General features: G+C 63.4%; 1 protein-coding gene across 2 annotated transcripts; it reads left to right on the top strand.

Moving 5' to 3' along the window:
- Positions 1-3,967: 3,967 nt before the first annotated feature.
- Positions 3,968-17,094, top strand: TMEM9 (transmembrane protein 9). Of its 2 annotated transcripts, none has more exons than XM_057727652.1 (6): positions 3,968-4,377; positions 4,744-4,844; positions 5,900-5,947; positions 9,863-9,971; positions 11,712-11,843; positions 16,150-17,094. In XM_057727652.1, the coding sequence occupies exons 1-6, from the start codon at positions 4,218-4,220 to the stop codon at positions 17,055-17,057; spliced, it is 1,458 nt and encodes a 485-aa protein (XP_057583635.1). In that variant the 5' UTR covers positions 3,968-4,217; the 3' UTR covers positions 17,058-17,094. The 2 variants fall into 2 exon arrangements, with proteins under 2 accessions (XP_057583635.1, XP_057583636.1); XM_057727653.1 differs by having other exon boundaries at positions 3,971-4,377; positions 5,856-5,947; positions 16,150-16,428.
- The last annotated feature ends 1,218 nt before the right edge of the window (positions 17,095-18,312 follow it).

Genomic DNA, 18,312 nt, shown 5'->3' with positions numbered 1-18,312 from the left:
CCTAGGACACGAGACCCAAAGGTTTTAAAACCGCTATTCTAAATAAATCCCTTCAGGGGAACACGAAGCCGCGAGGGGCTGGTGCTTGGACAGGAGTGAGGCGTTCAGACTAGAACCCGAATCTTGTGATTTCTGGTCCAGAGACCTACCACAGCCCCACCCTGCCCCACGCACCACTGTGAGCAGAACAAACAACCAACAAAACCCGAGACGCCTGACGTGGAGAAGAAGACGGGACCCCGAGAGAGAAGTGTCACCCTTCACCCCGCAGCGCCCCCACGCCGCGGCCCAGAGAGCACCGCAGGGTGGGGGCTGAGCCCGGACAGGGCAGCAGAGGGAAGGGGCGGACGGCAAGGCCGCCCGTGACGGGCGTGGTGAACAGGAGCGGGTAGAGCCGCCGGCAGGAAGCAGGTCCACAATTCCCATCTAAGTGTGTGTGAGCACGTGGGTGTGTGTGTTACACATGCACATGTGTGTATGACTACATATTAAACTGGACAGAATCGATGTCCTGTATGAAGCTTTAGACAGAACAACACTTTGATTCAAAGCTTCACTCAAGTAAATATAATTATTTTTGACCAAGCGTTGCCTGCGTCAGCTGGCGTTGGGAGAGCCGCCCGTCTGTGAGGACGTGAGCTGCAGCGCCGGGGCCAGGCCAGTGCCCAGCTGGGGGCGTGGGCCCGTCAGCAGGGCCCCCTCTGCCCTCCGCCCAGGGCCCCCCTTGCCCTGACGCTGGGGAGTCAGGGACCCTCACCCCCTCTCAGGGCCTTGGGGGACACCCACCTGCCGTCTGTGGGGGCGGTCAGGGCTCCTCTGGGCTCCAGAGCGAGCACGGTGTCTGAATTCTACCCTGAGCTTTGTTCTCTGCTCTGGTCAGATGGCCCTCGGGGCGTGCGTCGTGGCTGCTGATGGAACAATCAGGAACCCGGTCATCTCGCGGGAGCTTGAGGCCACGAGACACGGGACAGACAGGCTTTGCTGGGGTCTAGAGGGAGGGCAGGGCCGTGCCGTGGATGCGGGAGGGTGGGCACGGTCTGGGGGTGGTGCCTGCAGCCCAGTCTCTGTCCCGGAGTGCCCAGAGTGGGTACAGGGAGCGGGGAGGAAGCTAGACCCACAGCTCTGGCTCCCATGCCTCTAAGGCCAAGCCGACACAGGGCTGCGGGGGTAAACGCAGGTACAGGAGAGGGAAACCAGGGCCTGGGTTTTGGGCTGAAGCCTAGGGCTGCAAACGCAGGGCTGGAGGAGGCCAGGAGTCGCACGAGGAAGCGGCAGGATGAGCCTCCTCTGCTGGACAGCGCCTGCTCCCGAGGCTGCCTGGTCTCCACCCCGCCCCAGACCCCATCCCGGAAGCCGAGCCACGGCCCCGCTCACGCCCCGGCCCCCCAAGGCTCTGCTGGCACGAAGGTCTGGTCCCGGCTCATCTCTCTGCCCTCTCTGCCCATCACATGCCCTGGGCTTGAGCCAAAACAGAGCCCCTCGCTCCTCCCTGCGTGCCTTCTCCCAGCCCATCTCTGCTCCCCCAAACCCCCTAAGCCGTGCCCCCACCACCGTGCTCCTGGGTTCGGCGCTGAATCCTGCCTGCCCTTCCTGATTGGATTCGTTTTCTAAATTTGTTAATTACTATGAATTTAGTGCCTTAATACCACACACACGTATGACGTCCCATTTCTGTAGGTCAGAAGTCCGACCCAGGTGTCACCACACTCAGGTCAAGGAGTCAGCAGGGCTGGTTCCTCCTGGAGCCTCCAGAGGAGAGTCTGCTTCCTGCCCTTTTCCAGCTTCTAGAGGCCCCCGCAGACTTGGCTCATGGCCCCTCCTCCACCTTCAATGTCTCTGACCCTGCTGCAGTCCTCACATCCTTCTCTGACCACAGCCAGAAAAGCTCCTCCTCTTTGAAGTCTCCCCTGATTGGCCTGGGCCCGCCTGGATGATCCAGGGTCCCCTCGCCATGCCGAGGGCTTTCACCAAATCATATCTGCACAGTCCTTCTTGCCACGTAAGGTGACATTCTCAGGATCCAGAATCAGGATGTGAACATTGGGGGGGGCATTATTCTGTCCACCCTGGCCCAGCTCCAGTAGCCCCCACGACCCTCAAAGCATCCTCTCTACCTGACCTGGCCCTGGGTCTGGGCTTCCTACGGGCCTCTGAAGGTCTTCCCCTCCACGGCTCCTAGCACCCCAGATTGTAACTGCTTGTTGATTTGTCACTTTCCTGCAATAAACGTCCAATTCCACAACAGCAGGGAAAGGGTGTGTCCTGTCCACTGAAATGTCCTGGCAACTAGCACCGTGCCAGGCTCAAAGTGCTCCAAAAACATTTGATTGTGGAAACTCTTCTACGATACATCCCCACATTAAATTACATTCTGGCCCTGTGCCTCCTCTACAAGACATGTCTTGAAAGCAGGGTTCACACGTGTCTTGACTGCTGTGTCCCCTGCAGCATCTGGACAGTACGCGGCCCACGCCTGTGGAACTGGATGGAATGAAGACATTCAGACACGTCTCAGTGGCCTGGCTCTTCACACAGGGCCCACGGAGGACGTGTGGGAACGAGGTGCCCCGGGTCGGGTGCGGCTGCCTGGGAAAAGTTTCTGGAAGAGATGCACTTGGGGCAGAGGTCTGAAAGAGATGCAGGCTGAGGGGGCGATGACATCCTGCCTGAGGACTGGCGTGAGCAAAGCCAAACGTGGGAGACAGCGGGTGGGGGGTAACCAGAGCTGAGACGGGGGATCGGGGCTCGGACGCCAGGCACAGGAGGGGTCTGGAGGTGATAGGACAGGGTGCTTGCAGGGATTACGGAGCAGTGAGCGAGATGCTGAAAACAGGACTGGATGGAAGACAGGATGGAAGTGGGAGGGCAGAGTGCAGGATGCTGGCAGGGGGATGAAGGCTGTCCCTTGGGGTCGCTGGCATAGCCTTGACGAGGAGAGAGGAGAGCGCAGCGTCAGAGACCATTTGACACCCACGGCCCTGCATTCCTGACGCGTGCTGGACGAAGGTGCACAGAGGCAGCTGGGAGGCCTCGCTTCCATTTGGTATGGAAGGTGGTGAGACTAGCACCGGGGAGCTGTAGCGTCGGGTATCCGAGGACCACGCACTGGAGGTGACTGAGACTCAGCCGTGTGGTGCTGTCCCCAAGAAGGTCTCCACCTCCACACAGGAGGTGTATGGGGGGCAGGGAGGGTGTTCTTCCAGTGCCGGAACTGTCCCTTCTGCCCCCACGTGACAGGAATCCTCTCTCTGCCCCAGCCTGCTCCCCAAAGCGGCCACGCTGACCCCCAGAATGAGCTAAGCTGTCCACGGATAGAGCCCCCACTGTTCCAGGCGCTTTGCACACATAGACGCGTTACATCCTGAAAGTACATCATATCATCCCCGTTTTATGGATGTGGAAACCGAGGCTCCCTCAAGGATAAGCCAACCACCCAAATTCTCACCAGGAGGAAGGGAGGCACCAGGATTGGTGCCCTGGTGGGCCCAGCCGAAGCCCACGAGCCCCGCGTGGTGCGTTCTGCCCACCCTCCCTCCCGCTGGGCGGACTTTAATTCTACCCAGTTCAAACAGGGACTCTGCAGGTGGTGGGGGTACAGGCAAGGACACATCAGTAGGAGGGACCCACAGAACCGAACCCAACAACCCCCCCAGGAAGTGCCAACACAGTCCACCAAGCCTGCGGGAGGCGCGGGGGCGGGGCTGGGGGGGTGTCGTCAGCGCCTCAGGCCGCCTGGACCCAGCCGGTCCCCAGTGCGGGCCCGTCGAGTGGCCCCCACCTCCTCCGGAACCCCAAAACATCGACTGAAAGGGGAGGGGGGAAGGGAGGGGCGAGGGGAGGGGGAGGGGAGGGGGAGGGGAGGGGAGGGGAGGGGGAGGGGAGGGGAGGGGAGGGGGAGGGAGGGGGAGGGAGGGGGAGGGGAGGGGCCCGCCCTCTGCAGCAAGGAGGTGGCTCAAGTAACACTTCCAGGTTGTGAACGGGGCCTGAGCCCTGGGGTCTATATTTACCGTCACGGCTGTTACCAGCGTGTTTATCGAGCGCTGCCTCTGTGAGACGGCAAGGCTGGACAGCTCGGGCTCCCCCCGAAACCCCGGGCTGTGACTACCGGGAGGGGCGAGCTGGGCGGCCGCACGGAGGCCGGACGCTCCCCGCTCCTCGCTCCTCGCTCCTCGCTCGCTTGGCTGACGCTCCCTTTTCGTGTTTCGTCGGGTTGAGAAATGCCTCCCTCTCCCTTGCGCGGAGCCTCGGCGCCCAGGCAGAGGCGGGCCTTGTTGCCTTGGCGACAGCCAGGTAGCGCCGAGCGGCCGCCCCGGCAGCCAATTGAGGCGCGAGGGGCGGGGCCAGCCGGGTCTCGTGCCGCGGCGGCGGGGTGGGCAGGTGAGCCGCTGTGCGTTGGGGGAGGGGTGCGGGGGTCGCGGGGGACCCCGGGGTCCGGGGTCCGGGTGCGCGGCCTCCCCGACTCGGCGCCCCGGTTCCCCCAGGCCCGAGCGGCGGGAGCTGCGGGCGGCGACGGGGGAGGGCGGGGGAGCGCGAGACGGTGGTCGCCGCCCGGCCGCGTCCGGGGGCCCGAGGCCCAGGGCCCCGCCCGGGAGGCCCCGCGGCCGGGCGCGCCAGGCGGGCGGGGGAGAGGCGGGCGCCCTCGCGGCCCCGGCCGGGAAGGCCCGGAGCCCGGGCCCAGCCCCCGCCGCCCTCCTGCGCCTCCGGGGCCGCCCGCCCCTTCCCGCCTCCGCGTTCCTTTTCCAGGTGGGCGGTCTCGCCGGCCCCCAGGTCCGAGAAGCATGAAGCTCCTGTGTCTGGTGGCGGTGGTCGGCGGCCTGCTGGTGCCCCCGGCCCAAGCCAACAAGGTGCGGCCCCCGTGCGCGACCACGCTGCCTGCGCCCGGGCATCCCGGGGGCTTCCTGCTCCCGCCCGGCGCGCAGCCCCCTGCGGGCCGTGCTCTCGGCCCTAGGCCGCGGGCAGGCCGCCGGGAGAGGGGCAGTCTGCGGGGCGCGTGTCTGGGCCTGGCGCGCCCGAGGTGGGATGCCAGCCGGGGTCCTGTGTCCGGGGAAGGTGTCTGCGTTCTCCGTACCTCCTTCCTTTGCTGCTGGCTGCTTTGAGGGGGTGGCACGACCTACTGCTCTGCTTTGGGCTTTGAGTAGCCTGAGGAGTGTGAAGTCTACACAGATGCAGGTTTCCGGGTGGAGGGGACCCATCTCCGAACTGGTGCTCGAAATAACTTCCATTCTTTAGGGCTAAGGGCCTGGAGCTGGGTTTGGGTAGGCCTCTGGAATTCGAGCTTATGAAGATCACCGAGCCTTTGAATCAGACCCAGTCTCAGCGTTTGCTTCCACCTCCTCCCGGGAATTCCTAGTTGGAGTGAAAATGTTGTGCTGTTATCTCTGACCCATTCCAAAGAGGGAGAGCTTCCAGGGGGGTTGCTGGAGTGTTTCCGTGGAAACGTCCACTTTTTCTGGTTCAGCCCCAGCCTTTTCCTTCCCTGAGCCTACCGTAGGAAGTTGGAGGTGTGGTAGGGGGAAGAGGCCAGCCACCGAGACTGCTGGACCCAGGTACACACACAGGTGTGAGGCCCAGAGCAGAGGACTGCCACCTTGTTTGCCCCTCCTTCAAGCCCCGTACCTGGGAGTGGCAGCCCTGGGCAGCCTCACATGAAGACCATCTGCACCCCCAGACGGTTTGTTGAGGACCCTGTGACGTAGCAACCTTTCTGCGGGAGTTATTCCTGCTGAACTTGGGCATGGGGGAAGGTCAAGAGCGTTCATATGGTCACCTTATGGAACAGGAAACTGCACGTTGAGAGTCTTGTTAGAACTTGAACCCGGGAGCCCTGCCCACCTGATCTGTGCTTTCTCTTGCAGAGTTCTGAAGATATCCGGTGCAAATGCATCTGTCCCCCATATAGAAACATCAGTGGACACATTTACAACCAGAATGTGTCACAGAAGGACTGGTAAGGCATTGCCCAGGCTGGCCCTTGAGGCCGTGGGTGTTGACTGGGGTTCATGGACCCCCAGAGGATAAGCTTGCTCTCCCATTTCTGTGGAGACTTACGAAGGAATATTTTGTCCCTGGTCACACAACCAATTAGAAATAGGGTCCAGACATCTTTAATTCCAGCTGAGGGGTTCCTGGTCAGAGGAGTGGATTTTGTAATTTTGTTGTTTGTTCATGACTGCAAAGTGGTAACAGAAGTTGGGAGAGGTAGGTATTAGGGCCACATACTGTGGGAACTTTCACCTACTTGTGTACTTTTGCAAAGCTCTCTCACATGCGCCTTTTTTTATTTTTTATTTTTTTGGCTGTGTCAGGTCTTAGTTTCAGCATGCAGGATCTCTCATTGCAGCGCACAGGCTCTTTGTTGCTGCATGCACCCAAGCAGGCTTAGTTGCCCCATGGCATGCATGTGGGATCTTAATTCCTCAGCGAGGGATCAAACCCTCATCCCTTGCATTGGAAGGCGGATTCTCAACCACTGCACCACCAGGGAAGCCCAACATGCGTCATTTGGTGCCAGTGTCGTAACCACCTTGTAAGGCAGTGGGATGGCTTGTGTTCCCATTTTAGAACTGCAGAGACTGAGGCCCAAAGAGAATTTACATTGTTCTCCTGGAGTCTTGAATTCATTTCTGGCTACCTCAGTTCAAAAGAGAGGGAAATAATCAAATATCCATTCAGAGATAGGAGATCAGCGTATTGAAGGGAAGTGTCAACGTTTGTCCTATATGGGATGGTTTAAGGAACTATAGTCTGAGGGGGAGAGGACTTAGGGACACACGCAGCTGAAAGGTCAGGAGGGGGGCCGGTGTGCTCTGAGGGGCGCTGTGTGGTTTGGATGCAGCACCGGGGCCAGGGAGGAGAGCTCCAGGGAGGCAGATTGAAGTGAGAGTTGAGGAGGGCTTTCTCGTCCATGCTGTTCAGGAGCTGGGCGCCTCAGCCTGGAGGCTCTGCGCGCAGGGGGGTGACTCCTGCATCAGGTCCCTGCGGGAGGCTCACGCCACATGGGGGAACCCAGCTCAGTGTCGCCTCTACCTGGCCGTGTGCCAGGATCACCAGGTGGGCTTTGAGAATATACGGAGTCCCAGCGTCCCCTCCCCTGGAGTTTTTCAGTTCTTTTTGTGGTTGTTTTCTCAGCTTTACTGAGATGAATCAGACATAAAACGCTGTGAAGGGGTATGGTGGACAGCGTGCCCGTGGGACACGCGTATATCGGGGGATGAGGTTGGGTAACACCTCCAGCACCGCACAGGACTGCCGTGCGGCCGCGCCTGCCGCAGGGTATTTCAGATGGGCTCTCTTCGCAACTTTCAGGTGTATATGATACACTGGTGTTAACTGAGGTCATCATATTGTGCGTTAAATCCCTCCCCCCAAGATTTTGATTCAGCGATGATGGGGGAGGGGTACGGCAGTAACTCTTTCTTGAATAAGTGGTTGGGATGCAGTTGGTCCAGAGTGGCACCGGGGGAGTTTGAGCCTTTCCAGCTCTGAGGTCGTCTGAGTGTGTGACTTTCTGAGAACCCGTCTGGTCAGATGCAGACTCGACTCCACCCTGCCTGCCTTCCAGTCCAGCTCTGCTCCTTGTTCATTGTGAAACAAGTCACTTAATCCCCAGTGGATTCCGTTTCCTCATCTGTAAAGCCGTGGCAGTATTTTGAGCATTAAATAAGTGTGTGTGTGTGCGCGTGCGTGCACACACTTGTGCAGTGCATGTACAAGTACGTAGAGCACTTAGAACAATTCCCGGTATATGGCGAGGCCCTATGAATGTTGGCTGATGGTATTAGGGATGGATGTCATGCCTGACTAGAGGCCACGAACGTAACCGCCGCCCGGCTCACACCTCGGTGCCGAGCACTCGGGCTCCCCCACATCCCACAAGGGAAGCCCAGGTTTCCTTCTGCCTTTGCCCGTCCTGATGGAGTCACAGAGCCCTAGGACCTGGGGTCCTGGGGGAGCCCCTGGGCCCTCCATGTATCTTGTGGTTATAGTTCCAGTAGCCTCAGGAATAAAGGGATAGCCAGTCTCAGCCTGACACCAGGTAATAATGCCACATCCCTCAGGCCCCAGCACATTTTACCAGCACTGTCTATGCCCTGGGGTTAGAGTAAGGCCCGGAAACCCAGGTGTTGATGCCTGCGGAGGGACGGAGTCCCACCTGGACCTCTCAGGCTGTGGTTTATCTGTTTCCCCAGAGAAGTCAGCAGTAGGGGGCTGCCTGAGGAGCAGTTCCAACTGAGGCTGGTGGGTGGAAAGCAAGGCTGTGACGTAAGACTCCAGGGTTCTGGGAACCAGCAACACTGGCTGTGGCCCATCAGGAAGGGGAAGCATTGCAGGCTGCCTGGAGCCCCTTAAGGGAGGGCTGGGGCCTGGCCCTATGATCCTGAACCTTGGTGCTAGGGCCAGAGGAGACCAGGTGTGTCCTCAGGCCCCTTCCACATGGTCCCTCCACTGCAGGGAGGACACCTGTGCCTTCCTCTGGTTGAGGGCGGTGAAGCCAGGGTGTCTGAGCCACATGGCCGTGTTCCTGTGTTGCCAGTGGTCTGCCATCTTGAGCTGGGTGTTCTTATGCCTGTGAAGGGGTGGAAGCCCTGACACCTTCACCCTGATGGTGGGGCTCCTGAGGAGGTACACTGCAGAGACAACCCCAGAGCAGCAAAAACCTGAGAAGCTGGCTAGTGCATTGTCTTTCCTACTTCTAAAAATAGAACCTTCCTTCAAACAAACCTGTTTTGGAAACACAAGGTGTGAAACAAAAGCAGGGCTGCCCCAGCGGAGCAGGGTGTGTCCGCAGCCCCTCCTTCCCACCCTCCCGCAAAGAGGATCCTGGGGTGCTGCAGGGAGCACAGTTGGAAGGACACTGGTCAAGTGTCAGCCTCGGTTTTGTCCATGAGGACAGCGAGGCCCAGAGAGGTTACACACATCACCTGCAGAAGGCAGAGACTTAAACCAGGTTGCCCCTGCGCAACCTGCTCTCCTAAGGCACTATCACTGTTCCCTAGAAAAGGACGTGTCACAGTTTCACTGATTCTCTGGGGAGGGAACACATCCCTGTGGGGAACCCACACGTCACACTGACGGGCCAGAGCGACCTTCCGACCCAGGGAGGAATCTGGGCCCCAGGAGGCTGTAGAGGCCCCCGGGAGGCCCCAGGAGTGATGACCCAGTGCCGGGTGTGGACCTGGCCCTGTCCGTCCCCCTCCCCGGGCGTGTGCTGAGTTAGAGCAGGGAGCCACGTGCCCAGAACTGCGGTCATCAGAGGTTTAGGTAACTCACACGCCACATACGGGACTTTTAGGGGGAGCAGAGGCTTGTGGAGGACACGCCATCCCACAACATGGGTGCCTCTGCCAGAAGCCCAGCCTGAGTCTGAGGGGCCCTGGGACAGCCCCGGTCAGAGTCAGAAGGGCCTGGAGGGTCGGCTGGCACCAGCCCTGCAGCTCGCAGACCAGCAGCCCCCAGGGGAGGCTCGGGCTCCGGGCGGCAGGGCCCCGGCTGAGACACCGTGGGGGAGGGGAGAATGGGAAGTAGGGTCCAGAAACGTCGGAGGAGGCAAAGACGCCGGCGTTTGGTGGATTCTTGGGTGAGAGAAAGGCAGGGGCGGAGATGGGTCCCGGCCTGCCTTGGTCAGAGGAGAGGCTGGTGGAGGTGCTGACCGCAGCGGGGACAGACCCTGGACCCGCGGGACCGGGGGGGTGGGGGGGAGTCCGTGCCGGTGGGACGCTCACCCGGTGAGCCACGGAGGAGCCGAGGGCAAGGGCCCCGTGGGGCTGTGGGTTGGGAAAGGGGTTCCGTCCGCCCAGCCCTTCAGAGACCCTCCCTGCCTGGGGAGCCCCCGGCCGCCCCCACAGCCCTCTGTCTGTTGCAGCAATTGCCTGCACGTGGTGGAGCCCATGCCCGTGCCCGGCCACGACGTGGAGGCCTACTGCCTGCTGTGCGAGTGCAAGTACGAGGAGCGCAGCACCACCACCATCAAGGTGCCCGCCCCTGCGCCTGGCCCTCCCTAGGCCCGCCCTCCCGGGTGGCCCCGCCCACCCCGGTCCCCGCCCCGCCCCTGCGCGGCCCGCCCTCCGCCCCTGTCCTGTTTCCTTCCGAGCGTCCGCGCGGCCTGGGGCCGGCGGGAGGCTGGCCTGGTCTCGGCGCTGGGACCCCCTTTACGGCCCCCTTGGAGCCACTCTCCCCTCTGACGCCGTCACACGTGCAGGGGGCCCTGGGAGGGGGCTGGAGGCCGCTTCCCCTCCCCTCCTCCCGTTTATTCCGCGGACACGTGCAGGATGCCGGGAGGGGGGCGGCCGGCCTCCGGAGCCGCGGGCCTGGCCGGGCGGGCGTCAGACGCCCCCTTTGCCTCCGCCGAGCCCCGTTCTCGTGGGCCTGGGTGGACGCGGGGGGTGGCGGAATGGCCCCCGGCGCGGTGAGGACTGGCCGAGGCCTGGTCCCTGGCCCCTCCAGGCATACCTGGCCCCGGCGCTCGCCCCCGGGCCCTTGCTGATGGCGAGCGTGAGCTCCTGCTGGTCCGGCTTTTAAGCTTCTCTGCGTGTGCTGTGAAGGGTCTGGAACTAGCGTTAAGAAAGAACCCTCAGGAATGTGCAGCAGCGCTGAGCCGGCCCTCAGGCTTCCCTTCCGAGGAGACTCGTCTGGGGGCAGGTGGCCCTCGCTGCCGCCCGCCCTGCCTGGACCGCGGCGCTCATCCTCTCAGCTGAAGTGGAGCAGCTGCCTGCCCCCTTCCCACCATCACCCCTTCTCCTCTGAGCTTGTCCAGTGGCACCGCCCTCCCGGGACCAGGGCCGCAGAACCCTAAGTTCTGGGCCAGAATTTAAGGAAAGGGCCTTCCCGGGGTGGGGCCTTCGTCAGATAATCCCCGTTTCCCTCGGGTCCTTGCCAAGAGAGCCCCCTGACTTCAGCCTGTTTGAGACTCTGCCCACACCCCCATGCCTTTTCCTGGGCTACAGGCCAGAGGTCTGATCCTTTACCCTGTCTGAAGATGCCTCCGTCGGGGGAGGGGCGTGGTCCAGCTGGACTTGGCTGTGGACGGAGCTCGTCTCCTGCCACGGTCAGTGTAGGTGCTGGGCTAGGGTTGGCGGCAAGGGGTGGCCAGTTGCAGGGCAGAGAAGGCATTGGAGGTGGGTCAGCAAGGCAGGGCTCAAGGCACATCCCCGCTTAGTGTTCCTGGGACCCGGGGTGCTGGCCCGCATCAGGTGAGTGTGGGCCCCCAGGGGACATTTGTGGTACTGACTGTGGAGGACAGTGTCCTGGGGGGTGCTGCTTACGGTGCCCAGAGCACCCACACTGAGAAACGTCGAATTCGCTTCCTTGATTCTGTTTTTTTCTGTGAAACATAAATGACTCCAGCTCATGAGTCTCTCCAAGCACGTCCTGTCCCTGCACCCGGTGACGGTGACTCGCGGTCTCTGGACTGAAGCTCCCACCCTGTTCCGCCCTTGGCCAGGCTCAGTCCTTCTTGCTCTGATGGGTGCCCCCTGCTCTCGTCTGGCCTGGCAGGTTCCCCTCCCTGCCCCCCTGCTCTGGGGGCCTCTCGTCTGTCACCTTTGTGCCGCCAGAGACCTGGTGGTTCTTGTGGGGTCCCGGCCACCGAGGGCACAGGCGGTAAAGGTGGAGCGGGCCGTGCGGCAGCACGCAAACCCGGCGGAGACAGGCGGCACAGGAGGGGAGCGGCCAGCTGTCGTCCGCAGGGCAAGCTGGGTCTCTCCCGCGCGCAGGTCATCATCGTCATCTATCTGTCGGTGGTGGGCGCCCTTCTGCTCTACATGGCCTTCCTCATGCTGGTGGACCCTCTGATTCGGAAGCCGGACGCCTACACCGAGCGGCTGCACAACGAGGAGGAGAACGAGGTACCGGGCTCTGGGTGCAGCCCCGCCGGCCCCTCCGCCCGGACACGGCGTCCCTGGTCCCCAGGTGGGGGCCGTGTCCCCCTCTCCCAGTGCTCCAGTTGGCTCTGCTCCTGTTTGGTGTCCTGGGCGTCGCCCCACCTGGATGCAGTGTGTCCTCAGCGGGGACTCCCGGGTGCAGCAGGGGACGGCCCTGAGTTTTCCCGGATCTGGTGTCAGGCAGTCTCCGTGTACAGGTCGGGGAGCCTTCCTGTCGCGCTGTATTCCTAGCAGAGGGGCAGTGAGCCCCCAGGCAGCCACACGTGGGTGCTCAGACCTCGGTGTCGGGCTGACAGTGGGCTTGCAGAGGGCACCCGGGGAGTCAGGGGAGCCCAGAGTGGACGCAGGAGGTGCGGACAGCTCTTTGTGGGAGGGAGAGGTGGTGTGCGCTGCGCACAGAGGGGTGACGGTGTCGGGGACCCCTGGCCCGTGTGCCTCAAGCTTGCCCCTCGGGCCTGCATGGCTCCCGTGTGCGCCCAAGACAGTGGTGAGGGGGGAGGGGCACCTCAGAGCGCGGCATCTGCGGGCAGGCGGGCTCAGGACGCCTCTTGCCCTGGGGACGGCTCCACGCAGGTGCGGGGAGCTTGGCCTCACCCTGGTTCACGCAGAGCCGGGGGGAAGGACCACAGCCGGGAGGCGGACACATGTTAAGAGGAGCTCCTCCTGCAGAGACGCAGGCAGGCGAGGTGGGGGCCCCCCTGGTGAGGGGGTGAGTGGTCAGCGGGGGCCCTAGGCTCAGGCTGCACCGCCACCGGACCGTCGTCCTCGAGGGCACCTCACAGTGGGTGGCACCGGGAAGGGTAGGTTGCCACCGAGAAGGTCCGGAGCTCCGACCTCACTGTGAAGCTGCCTGGCCACCTGGGGCAGGCCTGCGTGCAGCCAGGGAGGGAGGGGCCTGGCCCGACCCTGGACCCCGCGGACCCTCTGGGGTGGTGCCCCCAGCCTCCTGCCGCCGCGCACTGGGTTGGAGGGGGAGCCGGGGCTGGGAGCTGGCGGAGCTGGCAGTTGGGTGGTCTCTGTCCAGGAGGAAGCCTTGAGCGCCTACCTGGTGATTAATGCGTGGTAATAGCAGCTCTGCTGGGGGCGGAGCGGTGCGGATGCGCCCCGGGTGATTAGGGGGACGCGGTAATTGCAGTCCTGGCTGGGGAGCGGCTGAGAGATGGGCCGTGATTACACAGCTCCGTGGCCTCCCCGGAATTTGTGCCTCCGGGCTGCGGAGCCCGCGGGGAGGGCAGCCCACACGGTTCTGTGTGGACCCCGTCCTGGGCGCCCCAGCTCACTCTCTCTCAGTGTCTCTTCCTCCGGCCGCACTCGGGTCTTGCAGGCGCCCCGTGGGAGAAGCACAGACCTCGGGCCACCCTCAGGGTCCAAGCCGAGGGCACAGCCCTCAGCCAGGGTTGCCGGAAGGAAGGGTGTCAGGAAATGGGCGGAGGAAGCCGGACGCCTGGGGGTTCTTTACTCTTCTCTAGTGTCCGTGTGGAAGGCTTCCCGGTGGGGCTCTTCAGAGGGGGAGGGGAGGGGCTGCCCACGTGCCGGGGGCACTGGGGCTGAATGGAGTGGAGCCCATGGAGGTGCTGGGCCTGGGGCCGGAGTGGGGAGGAGGCCCTGCCAGGCTGAGGCTGTCTCTCTGGGTTTGAAGAGCATTTCCCTTATGAAGGATGGGGTGCCCCTGGGCGGGGGACCTGGCTTTCACCCAACGAGGAAGAAAGTCAGGCGCTAGGCCTTTGCACCTCAGTGACCTTGAGGAGAAGGCTCCTCTCCCCCACCCCAGGAGTTGGGGGTCAGAGGCGAGATCAGGGGTCGTTCACATCCCAGGATGGGGCCCCTCGGCTCCGTCCTCCGTTCCTTAACCTGGAGCCCCTGCCCTGCGGCTGGAGGACAAAGAGGAAGGGGAGACCTGGCGCACAGCGCGGGGGAGATGAAAGCCTCGCTGCCTTTGAAGGCGCCGGCCGGCCCTGTGGGCCCGGTGCTGGGCGCTGCCTTCCCTGATTCCAGCGGCATCAGGACTAATCCCCGGGCTCAGACGCCCTTTGAAAGGAGGAAGCCAGCCTGTTTGCTGGGGCAGAAACGGCAGACAGGGCTGTGTTAGATGTGTAGGTTTGGCCTCCTTTGAAGAGAGAGAAGTGAGCGTTTCTGTGAGGCTCTGGGTGTCTCGGGGCCTCGTGGCGTGGGCTTCAGCTCTGAAGGGCCCCCCGAGACCGCAGCCCACCGGCCGGGGGAGGGCTGTGCAGGGCGGAGGGCTGCGGGGGCCGCTGGGGAGCCCCCTCGCTGCCCAGGGCGGTGGGGCAGCACGGCGGCGGGGAGCCCCGCGCAGGGAGGGCAGGGCAGGGCCGCGGGCGTCTGTCGACCGGCTGTCAGCACCTCGCTCGCGGCCCCGCGGTTGGTGTGCCGCGGGGATCGGGTCCTGGGCTGGCGTCCGGCTCTGCGCTTGCCGTCCTGGTGCTTCACCCGTGCTCAGTTTCCCGAGTCTGAGCTTCTGTCTCCGTGTCGTTGCCGCCTGTGCTGGTTTACAGGCGTGGGCGTGGCCTTGAGAACGAGACCCTTCTCTGGGGCCCCGACGTGACGCGGGGCCCTGGCTGTTGGCGGGATGGGGCCTGGCCGTGGGCGGTCACCCGGCAGAGCGAGGCCAGAGACCGGGGCGAGGGGCGGGGAGGCAAGGCCGGGAGTCCACGGGTCAGCCAGGCCAGCCCAGCCCGAGGGCTTGACTGTGCGGCGCGGGAGACACGGGGGCGACCCCTGTGTGAGCGTGGGCGGCGGAGCCACAGGGGAGGAGCCCGTAGCCCGGGAGCCGGTCTCGTGCACCTGGGCGCAGGCCAGGCGCGGTACCCGCAAGAGGCCTTAGGCGCCTCCGGCCGTGTCGGTGGCAGGCGCTGTCCTCCTGGTCGGGGGCCTCCCCTCCTGCCCGCGCTGCCCAGAGGCCCAGCTCAGGGGAAGGAGGGTTGGAAGTGGTGGCATCTCCGGCGGCGGAGCCGGCGGGGACCAGGCCCCGCTGGGCGTCTCTAGGACAGATGTGCGTCGGTAATGCCTGTTAATCAGACGGTCAGCAGTGGGAGGGTGGCGCTTCCCAGCCGGGCGTTTCCCCCCTTAGGAGCTGTGTGTCAGGACTGTACGTGAAGGAAGGACGCGGGGTCCTGCGGCCACGCGGTGACGGTCCGCTGCTCCCTGCGTGCGCTGCTGTGGCCTCCCTCTGCTCTCCCCGTGCTCCCCCGAGGCCCGCCCCGGCCCCGGGAGCGATGAGAGCGCGGGCAGGCGGGCAGGGAGAGGAGCCCCAGAGCCCGGTCACTCGCTCCTGAGGGCCCAGCAGCCTCCTGCTTGGGTCTTCCGTGCCCCCCTCCCCTAGAGGGCCACGGGGAGGCTGGTGCTGAACCGGGAAGGAAGGGATACGAGAGGTGGTGATGCGGTGACCTCTCAAGGGCAGCCCCCTCCCCCTCAGCGGCTGGTGGCCAGCTGTCCCCCTCCCCCTGCCTGGGGGCTCCCGGAGTGGGTCTGTCCGCCCCACCCCCCACCCCCCACGCTCTCCCACCCCCCAGCCTGGCAGCTGTGTGGTGACAGAAGCTGTGCCAGCTCGGGGCATGAGAAGCAGAGTTGCGTTTCGTGGGCGGCTCTGGGCTTAGAGAGGTGCGCTAATCCCTTAAGAGGTGTGTGGCAGGAGATGAGAGGCAGGGAGAGCTGGGGCGGAAATCCCCCGGGCTGGGGGCCTGGCCCTCGGCTCTAATTCCCCCCAGAGATCAGGTTCAGGTCCTGCAGGAAATGCACAGGCTCTGGAGCTTCAGAGGCAGAGAACTGGTAATTACTGGAAGGTGCTGCTTTTGACGACAGCCGTGGTTCTGGCGGGGGCGGTAGCCAGAGGGGGAGAGCCTGAGTGGCGGAGGGGGTGGCCAGAGCAGGCCTTGGGGGGCTCCCTGCTGTCCCGGGCCGTGGCTGGCAGCACCGGGGAGTCCTGCAGCCTGGTACCAGCCACGAGGCACGTGGGTGCATTTCCTCCAACAGCGGGGTCATCCAGTCCTCTGTGCTGACTGACCAGGGAGGCCTGAGGCCCACCCTCTGTGCTCCCCCCGAGGGGCAGGAATGGGTCTGCGGTGCAGCTAGGCCTAACCCAAGTCCCCCCTTTCCCAGGTCCCTGCCTGTCCTGCAGCCGCGGGTGCCCTGTGCTGGGTGGGCCCTCAGGGAGGCCAGACTTTGGAGTTGTTCTCCCAGCATTTTTAACGTGTCAGGCACGTGAGACCCCCGGCTCGCGGTGCCAAGCCTCTTCTTTTTCTTCCCTTCACAGGACGCCCGCTCTGTGGCCGCTGCTGCCGCCTTTGGGCCCCGGGCGAACACAGTCCTGGAGCGCGTGGAGGGCGCGCAACAGCGGTGGAAGCTGCAGGTGCAGGAGCAGCGGAAGACGGTCTTCGATCGGCACAAGATGCTCAGCTAGGCGGCCGGCGCCGCCAGGTCATGGTCCAGGCGGGACCAGAGGCTGAGGCTGCTGGCTTCCAGGGCTGGACGGAGCCGGCCACTCTCCCTGCTCAGTGCCACCCTCCGGTCCCCTCTAAAGCCCGGGGCGTTTTTCCTTCTCCCTCTCTTTTGAAACGTGCTTGGCAGGGTCATCCAGGAAGAGCGCTGGGTCCCTGGTCTGCTCGCCCGGGTGGTCTTCAGGGGGGACGGGACGGGACGGGACGGGCTGGGGCCTCAGGACTGGAGCGAGCCTGTCTCCCTGCCCCCATGCTGCCACCCTCCCGGCTCCAGACCTTGGGGACTGTGTTGTCAGGACCTGAGTGTGCAGGAGACAGGCACGGCCAGCTTCCTCCCGGCCCGACTCCTCGGGCCCGGCGTGGCCTCGTTCCAGCCTTCAGGACGGCGGTTCTGCTGGGAGGGCAGATGCTACCGCCCGGCCGTGGTCCTCAGGGCACACTGGACGCTGTTCCAGCTTCTCTTCCCCATCCTCTCCTCCCGCCGACACGGGTAGAGCCCAGGACCCTGCTTTCTCTGCAGCCTGGCCCTGCTCCCACTTCAGGAAGCCAGGCCGTGCCCCGCCCCCACCCCTGTCTGCAGTTGCTGAGCCATTGGTGGGACCACAGGACCCTGAGGCCGAGCAGTGGCTCCGAACACCCGGGCTCCTGTCTTGGATCGCGACTTGTCCCTGAATTTCATTGTCCCAGTGCATGGAGAGAAATGTCATCCTTCTGTTTCTTGTAAATCAAGGAAGCATCATGAAATTGTCTCTTTTCTCTCACTTTGTGGATTTCAAGGGACTTAAGAACTAAGTGTTTTACATGTGGACCCAGAGCCGGGGCAGGAGGTGGGTGCAGGCAGAGAGGCAGGGCCTGGGCGGTCCGGTGGCTGTGGTGGCCGGAGCCCACGGTGCCCGGGAACAATCCGGAGCTCATTTATGCCTCATCTTTGTGGGCGAGTCCCCTGAAACGGAGCAGCGTCTGATGTCAGCATGTTACAGACGCAGTACGTGGTGCTCACGGAAAAGCCCATGCGTTTCCCCAGACGAAAACCAGCGGGTACTCAGGAGTGGGGGCAGCGGGGGAAACAGTGCTGCTAGAAGCTTCCAGGGCCCCAGGGCTGAGTTGCGTACGTCCGTCCATTCCAGAGGTGCAGGGAGGGCTGCCTCCCGGATCCAGGCAGAAACAAGGACCTGGAGGCCAAGTTGGGTCTGATTGAATTTCTGCCCTCGGGGTTTGCCTGGCCTCCACGTGGAGCCCCGAGCCAGGATCTTGGTGAGATGGACGATTCCGTTTGCAAATCTGTGCCCAAGTTCAGAGCCACTGGTAGGTGCTGTAGGGTGTGGGTGGGGTGACGTGTGGGCGGTGCTGCAGGGGAGCAGGGACGGGGGTTTGCCATCGGAAGTGAGCGAGGGACACGGCAGCGGCGGAGGGTCTGGGTCGGCCGCTCCGCCAGCCTGAGGTTTGTGGTGGGTTAACGGGAGGTACCCGGGCAGCAGGCGGCCATGCAGGGGACCCAGCACTCCCTGTGTCGCTGCCCTCAGTGGGCCCAGGCATCCTTCCACGATGGGCATGCCTTCCGACAGTGGGCAGAGGGGTGTGTCAGCTTATCAAGAACAACCAGTCCAGAGACTGGTGTCTCCAATTGCCAGATGTCCCTCCAACCACACCCCCCAGGGGAGATCCGAGTACCGGGTTCTCTGCATCTCTGTTGAGCCCTGCAGGTGACCCGACCTGCCTTTGGTAGTCTTCATGGTTTGGTGTGTGGCAGGCCGCTTTTGTTAACTGTAAATAAGCCTGGTGTATGAAAATAAATGTAAATGGTTAGGAATGGCTCTACCCTTTTTCTCAGGATTCAGCCGGAAACCCAGCCTCAGTATGCTTCAACTTCACACACAGGCTGGTTTCAGACTGCTCCCGAGGGTGTCTCGGCGTCTGTGAGTGACCTCGGAGCAGGGCAGAGAGCAGGGTCCCCGCAGCCTCCCTGGCTCCCCAGTCTG

Source organism: Hippopotamus amphibius, chromosome 3, assembly GCF_030028045.1.
Source record: "Hippopotamus amphibius kiboko isolate mHipAmp2 chromosome 3, mHipAmp2.hap2, whole genome shotgun sequence".
Taxonomy (NCBI): Eukaryota; Metazoa; Chordata; class Mammalia; order Artiodactyla; family Hippopotamidae; genus Hippopotamus; species Hippopotamus amphibius.
This window is presented reverse-complemented; position numbering and strand designations above follow the sequence as displayed.